General features: G+C 39.5%; 1 protein-coding gene across 5 annotated transcripts in view; it reads right to left on the reverse strand.

The window, feature by feature from the left end:
* Positions 1-21274, reverse strand: part of PTPRZ1 (protein tyrosine phosphatase receptor type Z1) — a 176652-nt gene that overhangs the window by 98266 nt on the left and 57112 nt on the right. For all 5 annotated transcript variants that reach the window (XM_082692236.1, XM_082692237.1, XM_082692234.1 and 2 more), the window contains exon 2: positions 20415-20480. In XM_082692236.1, the coding sequence (XP_082548362.1) occupies positions 20415-20480 (66 nt within the window). The remainder of the gene's footprint in view (positions 1-20414; positions 20481-21274) is intronic.

The raw sequence follows: 21274 nt of genomic DNA on the forward strand, positions 1-21274 counted from the left end.
CAGGATTGGTTTAGGATATTGAGAGTAGAAAGCCGAGTGTCTGTTCACTAAAACAGGATCACTCCAGCTTTTCAGTCCCCCCAGATCACCAATCCCCTTGATAACCAGAGAAGACAATGGGGTTTCCATATCTAAGTGGAGCCCTCCTGTTTGGGATCTTACTTTGTTTCTTCAGCTGCATCTGGCACTGGAGGTCATCCATGCCCTGCTCTGCCACATCTGACTCTCATGGTTTCTGATCAATCCATCACAGAATCTCAGGATTGGGAAAAACCACCTAAGTTCAATTATCCGATGATTGCCTGAATCCTCTATACAACACTCTTAACAGGTTGTTGTTGTTGTTGTTGTTTTTGGCCTCAGCTTAAATGCCTCTGATGTTGGACTCTCTTGATCTCGCCCAGCATAGCTTATTCCAGTTTTAGATTTTTTTTTTGATGCTAGAAGTCATTTCTTCTATGAAAGTAAGTTCCTCTCCAAAAGTAATTTCTCCCCAAATTGTATCTACTGGGGGAGCCAACAAAATGTTTAGTTATTTTTCCACCCAATGGCCTTGAAAATATATGAATAGTGACAAAGAGACAAATAGTCTCGGGAGCTTCATCTTTTTCATGAGAGTCACACTGCTTCACATGGGTCAAGACTCTTCACTAACTCTTCCAAATACTCTCCGATTTGTCTACATTTCTTTGTAAAGCTTCGCAAATGGAGCAGGACACAACATTCTTTAGGGAATGAAAGATGGAAATATAGATGGGTTTTTTTTAAGCTATAAAAGGTAACTGAACTTTATCATAGTAATACCAATAATGATTTACTTTTGTATGATGCTTTCTTTGGGAAATAGCATAGTTTAAGGCTGAAAGCATGGGGTCTGAAGTCAGACTTTCTGGGTGAAAATCCAGTCCCCAGCACTCACCAGCTGACGAATCCCAGGCAGGTTTCTCTACCATTCTGTTCATCAGTATCACCCACTTAAAAATATGGACCATAATAGGATGAGGCTCATAGGATTACTAGGAGGCTTAAATGAGCTCAGGCAGAGGAAACCATTAGCACAATGCTTGACACAAAATAAGGGGTTATGTACTTTCTCCATTTTACCACACTCCAATCTTCCTCAACCATACACTCTGTTTTTGTCCCAGTGCCTTTGCACTTGCCATGCCCTTGCCTGAAACACGCATTCCCCTGTGCGTCGCTGGCTGGCTCCTCCTTTCTTCAAATCTAAAGCTGAAATATCCCCCTCTTGGAAAGGCCCTCCCACTTCGGCTAAGCTCTTACCTACTTACTTACTTTGCTGTGTTTATTCTTTTCATCATACTTCTCATACTCTGCAATTACCTTGCTTACTTAGTTGTTTTTCTTTCCCTAATAGAATGCAAGCTTAATCAGAGCAGGTACCTTATGTGCTCTGTCAACAGTTCTATTTACAGAGACTACTACCGACTGAACGCACTGATGAGTATCACCTACAATTAGTACTTTTTTTGGTATTTGTGAGCATTTATCATTTCTCTTAGTTCTCAGGAGTGCTCTCTGCAGCAGGCAGATTAACGAATTCTTATTTTAGAATAACTAAAAGGTGCAGCAAAATGCATTTCACAAAGGTAAGGGGAAATGTGGTCACTACAATGAATAAATCCACTAAAACGCTCCAAATATTTCTAAGCAGCTACAGAGAATCCAGATCAATGGAGCATAAAACTCCATTTCATGTGCCCCAGTCAGTCGTATTAGGAAGTTTCCGTATGCAGATGAAAAGAAAACACTTATTTGGAACCCAGAATGATAATGTAACCGTGGCAGATCATTTTAATTTAGTCTGGATTTCGCCTGACAAACAAAATTCTTCGAACAGAGGCTAAATAACAAAGTCTTAAAGAGTTACAAAACAAGTTCTCACTGCAACATCCTGTTTTCATTTATTTCGGTTAGAATCCTTGGCAGATTTGAATAAAGGGCCGCTCACATTAAATGACATATTTTTGAGGCTCCAGTATTATTTCCTAATCCAAACTATTTCTATAGAAAAATCATTAAATTTAATGTAGAATTACCAATTCAATTATCTTTGTTTTTCAATTAAAACTAGACGGTAATTCAATAGTAGAAACTAATTGAATTTCTGCTTTGGTAGGCACACATTTGCAGGCTCTATGATATTATTTTTCCCTTTTTTAATTAAACAATTAAAAGTTGCATGTATTTCAAGTGAAAAGAGCAACACGAGTAAAACAGCAAAAGCCTCCGTTTTAATCTTCCTCACCAGCTACTCCTCTTTTATTTTTTATAATTTATTTTCTTCCTGGTACAAAAAAACGTGGTCTTCTTAAAGTAAGGAGGGACAGGGCCAGGGGGGCAGAAAGGAACTTTTAAGTTGGGAGGGGCAGAGACAAAGGAAGTTTCCAGAAGGATTTTTGTATGTTAAAGGAGACTCGCAGGATCCTAGGGGCCTGGCTATTGTTAAGCGAAGACTGCTTTTTGCTTCCAGCAAAACATTAACATTTAGACAGTTGGGAATCTGGGGAGGAAGGTCGTACTCTGCCTGTTTTAAGTATTTGTGAATGGGCTGCACGTGGTAAGGGAGTTTAATTTTAGCTACTTTTCCTTTTGTCTGTTCTTCTCATCATTCTCCCCTGAACAATTCTGACCTGTACATCTTTAAGGTCCTGGAGACTGGAGAGTCTTAACTTCTATATTTTTCCTGCTGAATAGGGGTCCAGAGATGTCTCTATCTATGGGTCAATGTTGTTCAGCTCAGAAATATATATATATATATATACAATATATATATTATATATATATTTGGAGTCACCAAAGCAAAGGCAGCTGAATCCAAGGTAGACAACACACATGAACTTCTAGCACCTCCACCTATTTTAAAAGTTAAGTCCCATTAACTGGTTGTGGTTGAAAGACCCCTCCCCTAGAAGATAGATAGGATAACTAACCGCTTGTTTGCTTTTCTGTGAACCGCTGGCTTTTAGGCGTAAATTAGGTTATTAATTGCTTATTAATTGCTCTTTTGCCCTTCTGTAACTGCTTGGCTTATAGAAATAATAGAAGACGCCATGATGGCATTCCTACCTTCCCCCTTCTTGTTCCCCCTCCCTGCCTCTCTCCTCCCGAGCGCGGGCCCTCAGAACCAATCAGCTTGTTCCCCCTTCCCGCCTCTCTCTTAGCGCGCACGCGCGCGCGCGTGGGTCCCCAAAGCCAATCAGCAAACTCCACGTATGCCTTTTTCAAAAGTTCTGTCAACCAATCAGTTGCGCCCCACCCAAAACTTGTTTGTACCTGTCTATAAAAACCCGGCACCACCCCAGCCGGGTGTGCTCAGCTAGCAGGAGCTGCAGCAGGCGCCTGCGTAACAATAAAGAACCTCTTGCTGATTGCATCCAGTGGCAGTGTTGGATTCTTGGGTAAGGGGATCCGCGGGTCTTTCAGTGGTATAACCTTTTTTTTCTTTTTCTTTCTTTTTTTTGGAAATAATTTTAAACTTAACAGAAAAGGTTCTAGTACAGAAAGCATTTTCTTTTTCTTGAACCATCTGCAAGGATGGTGCCTCTGTGGAGATGCCTTTGCCTCCATTGTCAGGTTCTGACACCCACGCAGGGCTCCCCTCGCCCTCACGCCCTTCTAAACGTGACCTTGCTCTGACATTCCACCACAAGCCACCCTTAGTGTGGACATCCGCCTCCCTCCGTGTCATGGAATATCCCATTAATGCCAAGCCACCACTCAAGATGACACCTTCCTCACCCTATGTGGGTTCCCACACCCCACCCCAAGTAGCCTTCCTATATTATACTCCGCCCTGGCCAGTCCTCCTTCGTGGGAGCCTTCTTCATCATGCCTGGAGTCTGGCACCTGGCTCTGGGCCACCATTGCCCATTCCTCCGCCAAAGGCATTTGTTTTGCCTGGCTTCTCCTGATGGCTTTAAGACAGAAGTAGTCACATGGAAGAAAAATGAAGGAAAGAAGAGAGGAGTAGCTCCAGATCTTTGCCCATGCACTTATATTGCAATAGGTGTGTATATACCTATAATCATTTTTCTAGATAAATGAGATCATGTTAAGTATGTCAATATGATGTACTTGTTGTCTCTCAGTACTAATGTCTCTGAGATCACTGCCACATTTTTTTTAAAGTGGCTGCATGGTTTCCACAGGAAGAATCTGCTGTAATTTATCTTACAAACACACACACGCACATACACACACACACACGCACACAGTATGGTCACCCCCTCTTCTAGTCTTCGACATTTTGACTGATTCCAATTTTCCTCATCGAAACCCAAACTTCAATTAACATCTTTTCCACACCTGTATTTTTAATCTCACTATAGAAATCTCATCACATTAAAAGAGTGACGAATGTTAGAGAAACTATAAGGCAGTAATAACTTCTTTGATTTATGGCTTCTAGAAAGCCACTCAAGCATGAAATAACAAGCAAAATGTCCAATCTTGTCGGAAAAAAAAATGAAACTATTCTTTTATCTGGTATGATTTGATGGGCACAAAAAGGCTCGCTGATCAAAATTATCCCCTGCACAAACTGACACATTGCCTGAAATTCTCATGAAATTATTCTTCTAAGGATTCTACCTATAAAGGTAATCTGAAGGGTAAACATCTTCCCTGAAAGGGCTTCCATGAACGCATGAGTTCTTAGTAACATACCAGAGTGAAGTTCATCAGCCAGAAAAACAGGATCTGAGAACAAGTACTGGGAGATGGAATTGTCACAGGCAGGGTGAGCCAAACATTAGACCTTTTTTTTTTTTTTTTTAAGATTTATATTTGAGAGAGAGAGAGAAAGAAAGAAAAGAAAAAAGAAAAATGAATGGATAACAACCTTACTAAAAAGAAGTCCAGAAATATTTCTATCCAATTTAACAGTTTTGAAGGTAGGACTAATGTGTATTACCAACAGCCAAAAAAACGTGGAGAAAGTCATTATTAACAAGAGAGTTTAGGAGGGCTAGAACACTTTATAATTTGAAATTTGAATTTGAAAACAAGAAAAAAGAAAGAAAACAAGAAAGAAGGAAAGACGGAAGAACTGATAATCTTGTTATCACCAGGACCCAGGACCTTTGGGAGCCAGGTAATAAAAAGTGATTTTAAAAAGGTTATGAGAAAGAATGTTCCTTGCAAATTGCTTGAGATGAATGTGTCTAGAATGATTCAAGGTGAAGAGATCTTGTAGCCAGACTCACTAGTGAGGGGATTCCCTGTGGACCCACGTAGGCCAGGAACTTCCCTATGCAGGGAAAGCGGCCCCTGTCTAGATAAGCAAAGTAATGGAAGCTGTATTCGCCGTTATTCAATGCCCTCACATCTTTGCTGATACAGATAGCGGGTTTTGAAACTAGCACTATTATGTAATATGACTATACACTGAATGGAAGCCATCACATTTCGCATCAGTGCATCACAGCTGGAGAACTAAAGCGCTTTCACAAATATTAATTAGTTTAAGTATATGACTCTTACCATTCCTCCATTCACTCCACCAATTAAAACACTGGAAGGAGAGCACAAGATTCTGGACACCCCCAAAGGAAGAGTTCCCAAACCAGCAGCCCCAGGATCACCTGGGAAGTTGCTAGATGTTCAATCTGTAGCCTCCGCCTCGGAGTTACTGAATCAGAAATCCTGTAAGTCACACCCAGCAATCTTATTTTAGTAAGCTCTCCGGGTAATTCTGATGCACACCAAAGTTTAGAAACCACTGTTCTAGATTACAGACCATCAACACTTACTGCTCCCTTTACTCCTCACTGTTGCAATTGCTGCTTTGGTGATTTCATTTTCAAAGGAGCAAAATGTAAAGGCTTAGAAGCACTCCAATGGAGAAAATAGAATTCCTTACTAATCCAGCACTTTATTGTTACAAAAGTTATTTTTACTTGACGTATGTTCATATACTGTGAGCAAACATGCACTAAAGAACTATCTGTGATAACTTAGCATGAATCTTAACACCGGGAAACACAATTTTTCAACGATTATTTAGAACATACAATCTAAGGTACGTGAATTTTCAACATGTCTTCTAATTAATCCTACTATAGTCCAGATGTGGTGAAAAACTTGCATATATCTGGCAAAGTTTAACATTTATCTGGCCAACAGCTGCTTGCTGTTTAATTGCTTAACATTAGGAAATTGGAAAGTGGTATGATTGTCTACTTAAGGCCAAATATTAATTAGGATCAAATAAATATAGTTCCTTAGATCTCTGTGGTATCTAATCTATATAACTCTCTTGCAGTGATAACTCATAAATGATTAAACAAAGGCCAGATACATTAGAGGAATTTGCACAATATGCCAGAACTTAATTTTCTACTCAATTACTTTTAAAAATGTTGATGGCATAAGAACACATCAATAGAGCTTAGATTTTATTTTAAATCCAGCTTTCTTTCTCATGCTTAAACATGAAGAAGCAATCACCATAAATGGAAGAAGTAGGAGACTTATTGTAATTTCCTGAAACATGCACATTTTGGGGGGTAAAAGATCATACTTAAAAGTCATAGAACCTTCTCTTCTCATCTACTCTGAAGCCACATAAACACATCCCAAAATGGGATGTGTTCTTTCTTCATTATCTCCACAGAAATTAGAGATGTAATTATTCTGCTAAAAGGAAACAATGGAGGCTGTTCTCTAAAGACGAACTGAACTGTTCTCCTTTCAAAAGAGAATGAGCTCTTTCATGTCCATTGAGACGCACTTAGAAAATGGTGCACTGGGGTGGGGAGTACTTTGATCTACAGGTCAGCAACATCGCAGATCAATTGGGAGAAGAATTTGAGCTCTAGGGGTGGGCGACCGCTCTGAAGAGAATTTGGAGGGCATATCAAGGCTACAGGTTACCTGCATAATTGTTCTGACTTAAAAAGCAAAACAAAAAAACTATACTTTCTGGAAAATGATGTAGAAAATGGGACCGAGCTGGCAGGGATTCAGACAGTCAACTATGAGAAATCGATTCTCACTGAACGGGAAGAATGATTCCAGATTGTGAAATGAAAATTATGTGGCATAACAGAGAAGAAACTCAAGTCGTGTGATCCTTGAAGCGCCCTCTGTGGAACCCTGGCGAGGTGAAGTCCAGGGGAAATGCAAATGTACAATCGTATGACCATTTTTCTAAGGCAATATCATCTCTTTCCACATGAATTATAATTTATCTTCCCTTTCAGGGTACAGATGACTAACACCGTATTTCTGCTATTACTGATAATGTAAAGAAGAGAAAGGAAAGAGGTTCACCTACTATGGTCACATAGATATATAGGCCCCTTGGATACATAAACCATAAGACCTTTACAGAGTGAGGAAATACGGATGAGAAGACTTCCTGCAGGGCAAACCCGCTTGTTAACCCCCGTGGAATAAAAATTAATTCAAATAGATTTATGTTATATTAACTACACATTTAAGCTCTCTTTTCTTCAGCTAGATTATAAAACGAGCACACGTTTGGTGTAGACAGGCTAGAAGATATGGACGAGCAAAGAGATGAAATAACAGGCTCCCACTTTTCAGGAGTGGCTGCTCTTCAAACATTCCTTGAAGAGTGACACAATTCCTTGAAAAGACACACACACACACACACACACACACACACACACACACACACAAGAAAAACAACAACAAAAAAGACCATATCAAACACAATGGCTCTGGGGTCAACATTTTTTAATATCTACGCAAAAGTTCAAAACTCTAACAGCGTCGTGCTTATGTTATCAGCCATATCCCTGAAACAAAGGAATGAGATGCGCCCACGGGCTTCTCAGGAAAGAGCGCTGGGAACCAAGACCCAGGTTCAAGTAAGTCTTCTGCTCACTTGGTGCTTCTGGGCAAGAGACTTCATTTCTCTGTTTCTACACTTGCAAAATGTAAACTCTGTCTTCTCAGCTTTGTTCATTCATGCCATAAACACTGACTGCCCATGTTCCCTGTGTTAGGTACTCAAAAGGAGGGCACAGGGATAGTTCACAAAAGTGATGGATACCCACCAGCCCTGAGGGGCAGAGTAATCAGGAAGGCTTGACATCCTGAAGGAGGTTACGGAGGTTTGTTATTCAGGCAAAACAGGGAAGAACAATTAGAAAGACCTGCTTTTGGATAAAGAAGATATGGTCCAGGGCGCCTGGGTGGCTCAGTGGGTTAAGCCGCTGCCTTCGGCTCAGGTCATGATCTCAGAGTCCTGGGATCGAGTCCCGCATCGGGCTCTCTGCTCAGCAGGGAGCCTGCTTCCCTCTCTCTCTCTCTGCCTGCCTCTCTGCCTACTTGTGATCTCTCTCTGTCAAATAAATAAATAAATAATCTTTAAAAAAAAAAAAAAAAGAAAAAAAGAAAAGAAGATATGGTCCATATATACTATGGAGTATTATGCCTCCATCAGAAAGGATGAATACCCAACTTCTGTATCAACATGGACTGAACTGGAAGAGATTGTGCTGAGTGAAATAAGTCAAGCAGAGAGAGTCAATTATCATATGGTTTCACTTACTTGTGGAGCATCAGGAATAACATGGAGGATATTGGTAGATGGAGAGGAGAAGTGAGTTGGGGGAAATCGGACGGGGAGACGAACCATGAGAGATTGTGGACTCTGAGATACAAACTAAGGGTTTTGGAGGGGAGGGAGGTGGGGGTTGGGTGAGCCTGGTGGTGGGTATTAAGGAGGGCAAGTATTGAATGGAGCGTTGAGTGTGGTGCATAAACAATGAATCTTGGATCAATGAAAAAAAATCAAATTAAAAAAAAAAATAAAAGTAAAGAAAAGCCTGGTATAGCAACAGGCAAAGGGTAAGGAGATTATGGGGGATGGATGTGTGGGCTGGAACCAGATCATAAGAGCCACTCTAAGCTAGACTAAAGAGTCCATTTTTCATTCTGTATGAATGACGGGGAGTCAATGGAAGGGATTTTAAAAGGAGAGTAATATCACCACAACTGACGTCAGAAAGGTAATAGTGTGATGGATATAAACCTGATAGCAAATAAGTTTCTGATACTATAGAAGATTCGTCTGACTTTCGAACCTTTATTGATCCCTTCATATGTGCCAGGCACTGTTTTAAGTGTTTTGTATATACTACCTCATTTCATCATCGCTGCGTGTTTTGAGGTGGGTACTATTATTATTTCTTTTTACAGATGGGGAAACTGACAGGAGGGAAAATCTATGGAGTCCAGATCTGAAGCCAAGCATTCAGACAGTCCAGCCCTAGAGTGGGTCCTTCATCAGACACACTAGCAAAAGAATCCCCAGTGAAACCTGCTTCCTTACAATGTGGTCAGTCCTACAACCTTTATTTCACTGAGAACTCCCTGTGGAGTCATGTGATAATGCTGATTAGTCTTGTCTGCTGGAAATTCCCACTTGGATTCTGAAAAGTCTCGCCTTCCTCATACCCACCTCTTTTGGTCTCTCTCACTAGTTCCTCTTCTTTGGTTTATTAACTAAAATGTTGTTGTAAAATCCTGTCTAATATCCCTTAACGCAAATAAGCCAGTAACTAAAAATTTAAGTATCCTCATTCAAAATACAGTGTACATTTTATTACCCAGAATTTTGGATAGGATAAGGATACCTTAGCTTGTCCTTAGGATATCCTTAGCTCAAGGATACCTGAGCTAAGTCAGAATTAGTTCTAAGAATTTTGTCTTATCACACCCTTAGTTTTCTGTCTAAAGGCAGGAAGAAGTTTACATATTTTCCCCTCACCTCACAGGTTAGCAAAGCTGCCCCTTTACCTGGAATACTCTTTCACCCCTGTTGGGTTAGAACCCCCTCACACTTTATCTCAATTTCGAATACTTTTCTTTGGGAAGCTGTCCCTGAAATTCTTTTTTTTTTTTTTTAAAGATTTTATTTATTTATTTGACAGACAGAGATCACAAACAGGCAGAGGCAGGCAGAGAGAGAGGGGGGAAGCAGGCTCCTTGCTGAGCAGAGAGCCCATGTGGGGCTCCATCCCAGGACCCTGGGATCATGACCTGAACCAAAGGAAGAGGCTTTAACCCACGGAGCCACCCAGGAGCCCCATCCCTGAACCTCTTAAGCTATGTAGGCGTTCCTAGACCTTGTGTCACCACCATCTACCACTAGGCATTTATCATCCTTTGTAATCATTGTCGTTGGGCATGCTTGTGACTGTTCATTCTTCACGGCATCCCCAGAGACTGGCACAGTGTTTGGCTCATGTTATAATCTCAGTAGTAGATAATTAAAAGAAGTGACCTCAAAACTTTAAATTTTCCTTTACTGAAGAATATAGAGTCTATTTCAGGTAGGGGGCAAGTCAGGGAAGTGATAAGAAACTGACTCCTTCACATTCTAACACAGTTTAACTAAACCTAAAAATCTTCTCAAGGATATGGGAGTGCACTATATCCATAAATGTAACTGATCTTCTAGAACAAACTTCTGGGGTTTTGAAAATGAAAAACTACATGTTACCTATAAAAAATTGCTGCAAGCGGCTCTTTCTTCCTAGGGATGCTTATGAAATATGAGAGGTCAGGAAACACTTATGAAAAAGCTAGATTAGTCATTCCCAGTTTAGAGAATATCTAGCTGGGCATATGCCAACTTTTTGAATTTGCTCTGATGCTGATTCTGGGTGGCTCTGCTTATTGCTTCTATTTCCAGGTAGCAGAGGGCTTTATAGTACAGCCTTTCCTGTTTTCCAGTAGCTATTTCTCATATACTAGAACTTTCTCTGACCTCACACCATGGTATAGATTTTTTGTGTTTCCCTATCTATTGCAAGAAAGATTTGGGTTCTCTAAAATTGTGTTATTACTAATCACGGTTCCTCCCAGGTAAAATTAATTCTGTGTCCTAGTGAGACTGAACAAATCTGGATAAAAACTACCTTTTACTGGGCACTTACATATGAGGTCTGCTTTAGGAATAGAGATACACTGAAGAAAATAAAACTATGCTCTAGTCGGAGCCTTGTTCTGTTTCCTCTACACTTAGTTACTTAGACTTGGTTACAATACCAGAAAGATAATCACAAACTATTATTAAGATAAAAGCAGGTCTCGGAGCAGTACATGTAGTAAGAAGCCATATAATGTCAGAAAGGATAAAATTAGGAAGGACAAATAGATACTAAAAATTAGAGATAATTCTCCTTGTTGAATATCAGGAAGAGATTTCTCCCCTTCCTTTTCGTAGAGCATTGACTTTACAAAATTATCACTGTCAGAAGTACTTTAGCCTCTCCTTAAAATATATAGAAATCCTTCTGAGAACTTGGTATGTCTTTTGTCAGCTTTATGATCCAGGAATGTCTTTCTCAAGGACTGGGGAGCCGTCTTTGATGAAGTGTAAACGTGGAGGATGATAACACCCAATCTCCTAGTTTCTTTGGAAAGGTAGGAGTCTAATTTTGGCAGGCGCCTTGTTCCAAGTTGCAAAGCTACCTGCTATCATAAAAATGTGAGGTTTGCTTTTCTTCCGGAGAAAGCCAGTAAACTAACCCATGTAGCCATTCCAATTACCAGGTTAAAATTAGGTTAGGATGAACTATGTGTGACCAAAGTTGCTGTCAAGTCTCTTCTTGAGGAATAGTCATTGTTTATCTGGAAAACATGTATATAATGGGTTGTATCTGGTTGGCTATATAAGGGGGTGAGACGCCTTTTGTTTCTGCAATCTCTTAGTGGACTGTCTTAACGCGTATCACATTCTGGTTTAATGCTTATTCAATAATAAAACTGTTTTCTTTCTCTACTATCTTCAAAAAGAACATTTATGGGTTGGGGGATTTTGTTTTTAATTGTATTTCCCCAACAGAAGACATTAATAGCAGTTATCTCTGAAGGATGAAATTCTAACTACCTATCTAAAATCTATATTTACCTAAATTAAAATATTTGTATGTTTAATATATTCACACACATACATTTTAAAATATTCATATATATATTTGTTATATTGACATCATATTTATGTTTGTGAATATATATGTATACATATTCATGTATTTTAAATATTTATGTGTAAGTCAATGTGTATTTTTATACAAATTACATAGATATGATATTTTCTTAAATGACCATGTATTATTCTTTTTTTTTTTTTAAGATTTTATTTATTTATTTGACAGAGAGAAATCACAAGTAGATGGAGAGGCAGGCAGAGAGAGAGAGGGAAGCAGGCTCTCTGCTGAGCAGAGAGCCCCATGCGGGACTCGATCCCAGGACTCTGAGATCATGACCTGAGCCGAAGGCAGCGGCTTAACCCACTGAGCCACCCAGACGCCCCTATTATTCTTTTTTTTAAAAAGATTTTATTTATTTATTTGACAGACAGAGATCACAAGTAGGCAGAAAGGCAGGCAGAGAAAGGGGGAGAGAAGCAGGCTCCCTGCTGAGCAGAAAGCCAGATGCAGGGCCGATTCCAGGACCCACTTAGCCACCCAGGGGCCCCAGATCTTGTATTATTCTTATAATCAGAAATAAATGCAGTGGTTTTCACCGGGGGAAAGAACATATAGCAAATTGGCACTTTAGGTATTCATTAAGATAATGGCCCAGAACTCAAGACTTCGTAGAGCTCATCGCTGGGGGAACCTCATCAGAAAGTCATCTAGAGAGTCCAGTCGTGCTTGGTGTCCTCAGCAGGGGTACCGTCTCCTCTTTCTCCATTTGTCATCACAAGTTATTCTGTTAAATTAGAGACCGGAATAGCATTCGCTAAGGGAATAAAGTTTAGCCCATGTAGATCAGAATCTGATTTTTAAGTCCAAGGTTGCTGCTCCTGGCTCCAGACCATCGGTTGCCATCCTGGCCATGGCAGCCACTTGACTGGACTGGATGGCTGCACCCCGCTGATCAGCCCCCTGTGTCGGCCTGGGAATCCCCAGGGTTCTCCTCTTCTCATTTCAAGCTCTTTGAGAAGGAGCCCGCAATGGAGTTGCTAGGCCTCTGTTCCCAGCCCAGTGACTACAGACATTTAAGAGCAAGGGAGGCTCTGGGTGGAGAGTGGCCCAGCAAAGCAACCAGGAGCATCACAGGGAACCTGGAACCCGCTCTCCCGGACATGGCTCTGCTCTCAGCATCTGCTGCCAGGTTTCCTCCCCAGTCATGATAACTGCCTCTCAGGGGCTCCCTATGGCCTCTCTTTAGGTTCTGGTGTCCATCCGGCACACCTTCCCTAGGTTATCAGACACTTCTTTGAACCCTAACTTTAAATAGGCTTCGAGTTCCCTTCCCTTTCCCCTGAATCTGAGGCTTATACAGTTTGAGCAATGACCCTGAGCAGTTGTCAAAAGTGTCCCAGGGTTGCCTGGGTGGCTCGGTCGTTAGGCGGCTGCCTTCGGCTCAGATCATGACCCCAGGGTCCTGGGTTTGAGCCCAGCATCGGGCTCCCTGCTCGGCGGGAAGCCTGCTTTTTCCTTCTCCCATTCCCTCTGCTTGTGTTCCCTCTCTTGCTGTGTTTCTGTCAAATAAATAAAATATATTTTTTTAAAAGCGTCCCAGAATATGCTATGATAGTTAAGAAACTCCTTGCAGTCTACAACAGTTCACAGGCTGGCATGGCAGAAGCCATGGAGGACTTGTAGGATTCTGTGCATTCCAGCCAGGAAACATGCCAGTCCTGCAGTCCAGGGATGCCTTACCCAAACAAAACACACTTCATGGTGAAAACAGAAACTTAGGATTCATAGGTAGCAGGGTAGAGAAACAACCATATAGATATATTCAAAGGAAAAAGGAAATAAAGTCAATGAATCTTAAACAGATCTGAATATATTTCAAGGTCATTATTGTAATTCTGTGCTTCAGTCATAAAAATATAGTTCACTTTATAAAAAAAATCCTTCTGCATTTAAGAAATGAGTCACCTATTTTTCATCTTTAAAAATCCTTGGTTTGAAGAGTCAGAATTACCATACAGAAAAAAATAAGAAACCTTAAGTAAGCCTTGCACTTTGCCTTTATTGAGTCATAGAATAGAAGGGTGACAAAGGCCACCTTAAAATATTTGTAATGGTATTTTGCCTAAAAGTTGAAAACATTTAAATGAACTTTGTGTGACAGCACAAACTGTAGCCTAATCTTGGACTTTTTTTTTTTTTGAACCATGTAGTCCTCTCTTTTCCTTTTCCTTTGCTGAAAGATGTGTTTGATGGACTAGAGCACGCCAGAGTAGAGAACACAGAGTGAGGCAAAAGAAGTCCAGAAAAGAGAAGGTGAACATCCAGGCACACACCCAGAAGTCTGCACACAGAGAGAAGGAGAAACAGATTTTCTCATTCTGAGCTGCTAGATGACGTCCAATGCATCCAACTCTACTAGACACTGTCGGCAGGTGCGGCTAAGAGTCTGCACCAGAGAATCTAGGCAATTCCAGCTTTACTCGCTGGGAAATACTCATGAGTATACAGTTTTACTATTAGATAAATTTAGCAATGATTATTTAATTGTGATGCTATTCTGCAGCCTTGTGTATTTTTTTTTCCATTCTATACTAAGTGAGAGTTGCATAGAAATAAATTCTGAATTTTACATCATTTAACTGAACTCTATTCAATTTTTGCAGTGAGGCACGCTCTACTTACCACATTTAGCCTAGTGAAAGTTTGCCCAGAATATAAAATCTTTGTTAAACTTTTAAAAATATACAGATGATAGGAAATACCTGTCTCTAATATACGCATTCAAGCCAGTCAACTCCTAAATCCTCTCATGAGATTATCAGATACACCCAGACTTGTTTAATCTGTTTAGGCTCAAATTAAGACCCTGTCAAATCATTATCACTTGGATTTGTAGTAAACATGCTCAAGGAGATCTCCTCTGACAATGTGAAACAGGTATCTGATTTATGTACAAGGACATTAAGCCCTACATGTAGTCCTAATGTCCTAGGCTTTCCTAGGCTTTTAACTGGTAAGAAAACTGAACTACACAGCAGTGGTGTAGCCAGATCTGTTGGGATGTTAGTGATGTCCAGGAAGTCAGCTGCAAAGTGCATTCTGTGCTCTGGTTTGAGGTCTGTGACACCCCCTTACCTCCACGCAGCTAAGCAGCCCTACATTCTGACTACTGACAACACAGTACTGTGGTTCTTGTTAAGCTAGCTTGCCCTTCTCAGAAAACTAATCTACGTACATTGAGAACATTGGTTTTGACCAACTTATAAAAAAATTAATACCATCCAAACAGCATAGAGTAAGATGTGAAAATCTCCCGGCTTCAATGGCCTTCCATAGTCCCGTTCTTCAGGGGTCACCCATGTCAACAGGTTGGTGTGTCTCCTTCCATTCCTTTCTTCTGTGTTTGTATAAATACATGGTTTTTTACAGAACTGACATAATGCTATGTGTAGAGTTCTGGAACTTGCTTTTTCACTCCTAAGTTGGAAATGAGACATGAACAGTCTGTTTAATATAATGAGTGCTGAGGGGTGCTTGAGTGGTCCGGTGGGTTAAGCCTCTGCCTTCGGCTCAGGTCATGGTCTCAGGGTCCTGGGATCGAGCCCCACATCGGGCTCTCTGCTCAGCAGGGAGCCTGCTTCTCCCCCCCTCTCTCTGCCTGCCTCTCTGCCCACTTGTGATCTCTGTCTGTCAAATAAATAAATAAAATTTTTTAAAAAAGAGAGAGAGAAGTAAAACACTAAGCCTAACTATATCCAAAAATAAGTGCCAAACATCTAATCACATTATACACCACCTTATATTACGGCTCTTTTGTTTTCCGTAAGTAGTATCTTCTAGTCTATATACTTCTTGGAATGGAAATACTATTTAGACAGAATAGTCTATTTAAGGAAACAGAATAAATTCAGTATTTAAAGCCTCTTGCACTTTGGTATATTCAGCCCAGCATCTAATAGTGACTCCCGTCTAATAGTGACTTCCTGCTTTCACCCCATGCGACTCTTCAGCTAACCTTTAAAAGGTGTCTAGACTTAAGAACAGTTGAGATACATCAATAGAAAATTTTCAATTTCAAGCTGCTTTAATGTATGTTGGAGAGGAAACAACAGAATATTTTTTAAGGTCCAGGAACTAAAGACTATATTTCAATAGAGACTACTTCTAGGACGAAGTGGTAGAAGTCCCTCCATTTGAGATGATCTTACTGCTTGAAGTTAGAAAGGTCTAACAACACAAACAGAAGGCAAATGCATTGCCTTTGAGTATGACTGACAGAAAAGATCCCTTTAGTTTTAGATGTACAACACAGTGATTCGACAACTGTGTACATTACACTAAGCTCACCACAAATGTAGCTACCATCCCTCACCATATAATGCTATTACAAACCATTGACTATCTCCCCTGGGCTGTACCTTTCATCCCTGTGACTTATTCCTCCTTACCAGGAGGCCTGTATCTCCCACACCCCTTCCCCCATTTTGCCCATTCTCCGGCAAATTTTAGCATCTCATGTAATTGCGGGCTATGTGTTCATGATTTCAAAAAAGAAACCAGAAAAAGAAAAACCAAATGACTCATTTTTTTTCACTGAACTGTCTTTTTTTAAGCATTGTCACAGAAAATTTAAGGTTAATAGGAAGGAAATTCATTTTCTGAAATCCTTAAATTAAATGCAGTTACTATGGAAAGAACTAGATTTTAGTGCTGACATTCCCAGATTTATAATTCACTCTCTTATAGCAGCGTGACAAACAAACCTTGCTCACCTTCCTGTAATGACTTTAAAAATGGGATAGTCGGCTGTATTTACCAACCCTGTCATTTCCCAGCATAATTACAGCATACGTCCCAAATAGAAAAGTTGTTTTTAACCTATGTTAAAAAACACAACTGAATGAGTAAATACCTTCTCCTCCCTTTCCAGCCACTGTTTCTCCGCCCCTTCAATAGCCAGAGAGGATCTGCATTGTTTCTTCACCTAATTGCAAAATCCTACACAAACAACCTTAGCCGTAATGATTCCATTTCAATAATGTTGGCTATTTGCCGTGTATTTTTAAATGGCTTAGGGTAAAGCCATGAGCTCTCTTACAGACAGATGTTATGATTTTCTTAGTAATTATTATTAATCGAATAATACATGTGCAAATATTCAAGGGTAAGTCCTTCCTTCTGAGACTGCAGCTAATCTGACAAATTTAAGGGATAACAATACCGCAAGAACAGAAACACAGAGCCCAAAACGTAAGCTGTTACGAACAGATCTTGGACGAAAATCTGGTCAAAACAAACTTACTTGGGTCATTCATAAAATTACTTAAATTTAAGAATCTTAAAACTAGTCGGTTAAGTGTCTGCCTTCAGCTTAGGTTATGACCCTGGGGTCCTAGGATCGAGCCCTCCAATTGGGTTCCCCGTTCAATAGGGAGTCTGCTTCTCCCTCTCCCTCTGCCCCTACTCCCTGCTCATGCTCTCTCTCTCACTCTCTCTCAAAGAAATAAATAAAATCTTTAAAAATAAATTAATTAATTAAATAAAATTTAAAAAGAATCTTAAAACTAATTTATCCTGAAATTTTATACAGTTAATATGGTTTTTCATTTTCTAGGTGGAATAATAAGTATAGAAAAAAAAATACTATCAAGCTTTGATGACTTGTATTAAAAAATAAAAAGAGATATTAAATTTATGGCAAAGCATCCACATTTTCAATGCCTGGCTTTCTTGTGATCTGCTTAGAAGAGATGTGTTCATTTGGATAATGGCTTTCATTTGTTTTCTTTCTGACACTCTAAGAATTCAGACAAAATAATTCAACCATGCTCACTTTGGGCTAAGCAATTGTAAAATATCCTCCCCTGAAACTCTTTCTAGTCTCTTCCTAGGATCCTCAAATATTCTAGGAACGAATAATCTTCCAACCCAGCAAGAAGCACCAGCGTAAGAAGAGCAATCCATTCTTTAAAATTCTGACAAGCTTTCACCCTCACCTCCGTTCTGGAATATCCCCTCTTGAGACCTACAATCTCTACCCCCTCCCCCGCCACCAAATGGCACTTCTTAATGAGTCCATCCCTTTGATCACTAGACTGTCCTTTAAAGGAGCTAAAGCCAGGAGGCCCCAAGTTATAAGTAGGAGGATGAACCTGATGATGAAGCAAAGAATTGTGACTTGTTTATGCACAGACCCATCTACGAAATCCTGTTTGCTCCAGAAGCATCATGTCCAAACACAGCTAGTCCATTAAAAGGAAGAGCCCTGTGGCCTCCTCCTAAGATACACTCAACAGCATGTGCCTAACCCCCCTGGGAAGACTGCTGTCTTCTCCTGACCTGATGGGGCACATCCAGCGGCTCAAGGAGACAGGGCTGCCAAAAAACCCGTGCCTCTACCACTCCACATGTAGGCCCTTGCTTGGGGTGGTGAGAACTCTAACCCTCCCTCTTTCTAGGTCCACTTTCTAGTTCTAGGTTTGGGGAGAATGGAAGATGCATAAATAATGCCCAGGTCATGACAACAGCAAGTAATTTCCAGGAGAACCACGGTGCTGGCCATTGTGATACCATCTTCCATGGTTAGGCATGAACTCCAAGCCTTCAGAGTCTTAACTAATACGATTCTTGTAGTTATGGGGGGTCAAAAATTAGCTGTAACTCCAAGAAAATACTAGAATTTCTATTTTGGATAAAAAGAAATACAAAACAGGTTATAGTTGTCAGATAGAAAATTACAAAGTATATATGATATATATATATAACACTTATCTTTTATTATAAATATTATTTATATTATATATGAAAGTACATAAAATTTGCCATTTCAATGATAATCAAACAGAACAAATTAAAACAAAGTGTCATTTTTTTAACCTATCAAATTAGTGAAGATTTTCAAAATGAAAATCATTAAATCCTGGTTAGTATTCAGTGGGGCAGCCACTGACTTAGTATAATCTCTCTAAAATGCAATTAAACCATAGTATCAAGAATGTTGAAAGCATTTATTTTTTTTTCTGCTTAGTAAGTGCCTACCAAAGATTCTCTAATAAACAATAAAAATTAAAATAATATGTATGAAACATGCAAATAACACACATCTAACTATTCATCCATTTGTCATTGTTTATCGTAGCTTAAATATCTAAAAATATAGATGCTCAAAAATAAAACATTTATTCAATGGAATATTAGGCATACCTTAAGGATTATGACCATTAGGAATCATCATTGAAATGAGGAAATGTTCAAAATAATTTCTAGAGTAGAGTGGATACATAATTCTACATATAAGATATACAAATATAATACAATAAAAACTGGCCTGAAAGGAATATTCCTTTTTTCTTTAAGTGAAGAGCCATGAAATGAATAGTGATTTTTATTTATTTATTTGTTTGTTTGTTTATTTATTTATTTATTTTGGTGCTTGTATTTTCTAAATTTTCCACAGTGAATATTTACTACTTCTTTTTTTTTTTTTTTTTTTTTTAAAGTAAGCATTCTGTGCAGCATAGGGCTTGAACTCACAATTCTGAGATCAAGACCTGAGCAGAAATCAAGAATTGGACATCGAACCAACTGAGCCACCCAGGTGCCCCAACATTCACTACTTTTAAAGCAAGAATTAAAAGAGAGAGAAAAGAAATGCATGCTTATCTACTAAATCCATTGTGCAGCTGCCCTTCATTTGTAAAATAAAGTCCAAGTTGGCTAGGCTCAAGTTAAAGCCCCTGTAATCCCGTCACATCAGCCCAATCGTATTTCTAATGAATACCCAACTCTGTTTCATAAGGTCACCAGGCTTGTCACAGGCCATCTAGATTTGCCTCAGGCTCTTCTTATCAGGCCTAGAGCTTCTCCTCTGCTATCCTAATTCTTGACTGTAGCCATTTTAGGCCAACTTCAGAGATTCATGATGCTCTTAACCAAGTTTGGCAATCATACAAAAATCATTTTGGACCCTGATTTCCAATTAATTCAGCAGAAATAACTTAGAAGGAAGCCCTGTGGAGAACAAGAATCTCATCAGTATTTGTTAAATGAATGAACACAATCACTACTGTGATCATAACAGCAATGGCAAGTAACACTGATTTAGAGCTTTGTATTGATAAGAAGGCACTATGTCAACTCCATTGATCTCATTTAATGCTCTGAACAATCCTCCATTTCACAGATGAAAACACTGAGCCTCAGGTAGGTTATGTATATTTCTCAAGGCGGTTAGGCCAATGTTGACTTGGGATTCAAATCCAGAGGTGTCTGATCCTAATATGCTCTACACTACCAAATTTGCTAATAATGGATGGTCTACTAGAAATCATTTTGTCTATAATATATTTTTATTAATTAATCTAACTGAATATCCATGAAGCTAAGTAAAAATGATGTGTTGAATTACAAAGTTCTCTTTTACACATAAAAAGATACCAAAACAATAAAAATTTCTATCGAATCTCAATATATGTTTACCTGTATAGGACCAGCCAATCTCTTCAACAAGTTTTCTTTGTTGTCTGTAGTATCCATAAGCCCAATCTACAACCAAGAAAAATCAATTGATCAATGGGTAGAAAAATATAGGTGTCCAAATTAAAAATACATCAGATGTCCAAATCATTCATAGCACAGATGCTCCTGAATTACTATCTCCCATGTCACCTTCCCAATGACTCCTCTCAATGCCAACCACCATCACTATAGTCTCTGTTGTTCCTGTTCTCATAGTTAGTAGTATAAATTTTAGGGGACACATTTAAAAAATCCTGAAGCTAAGTTGGGGACAAAGCAAATATTCGGAGGAAAGCAGGAGCAGACTAGAGGGGGTTAATCCTAAAGAAAGATGGGTCAGAAAGAACCATCTGTCCTATCTCTAAATTTTTCTTACAGCATTCCCTAAGTCAAATATCTGAGATCCTGTTGATTAGAGATACTTTAAGGTTTACAAACCAAGTTTGAGCCATCAGTGCATCTAGGATACCCAGATGTTTTTTCAAAATTTGTTTCCTTTTGCCAAAAAGTGAAGTTAGCCACTTTGAGAAAATGAGAATTTAAATGTGTAAATGCTGGTTGGGAGAAAGGCTGTGTTAAACCGCGTAGGTGACTTTGTCTCTTAGAGAAACCCAGATGCCCAAGTGAGGTAATACAGTGGGGAGTGCAGGCATCATAAAAGTGGATGCCTCAGGACCCCAAGAGAGTGATTCTAGATCAGAACATAGGGCAAGTGAGACAGAAAGGAAAATGGATGGAAGCCAAAGTTTTACTCTGCATAATTCAAAATTTTGCCAGGAGCCACACCCACACTCAAGAAATTGGGATGTGGTAACTCGTCC

This window comes from Mustela nivalis (genome assembly GCF_964662115.1).
Source record: "Mustela nivalis genome assembly, chromosome: 12".
Classification (NCBI taxonomy): domain Eukaryota; kingdom Metazoa; phylum Chordata; class Mammalia; order Carnivora; family Mustelidae; genus Mustela; species Mustela nivalis.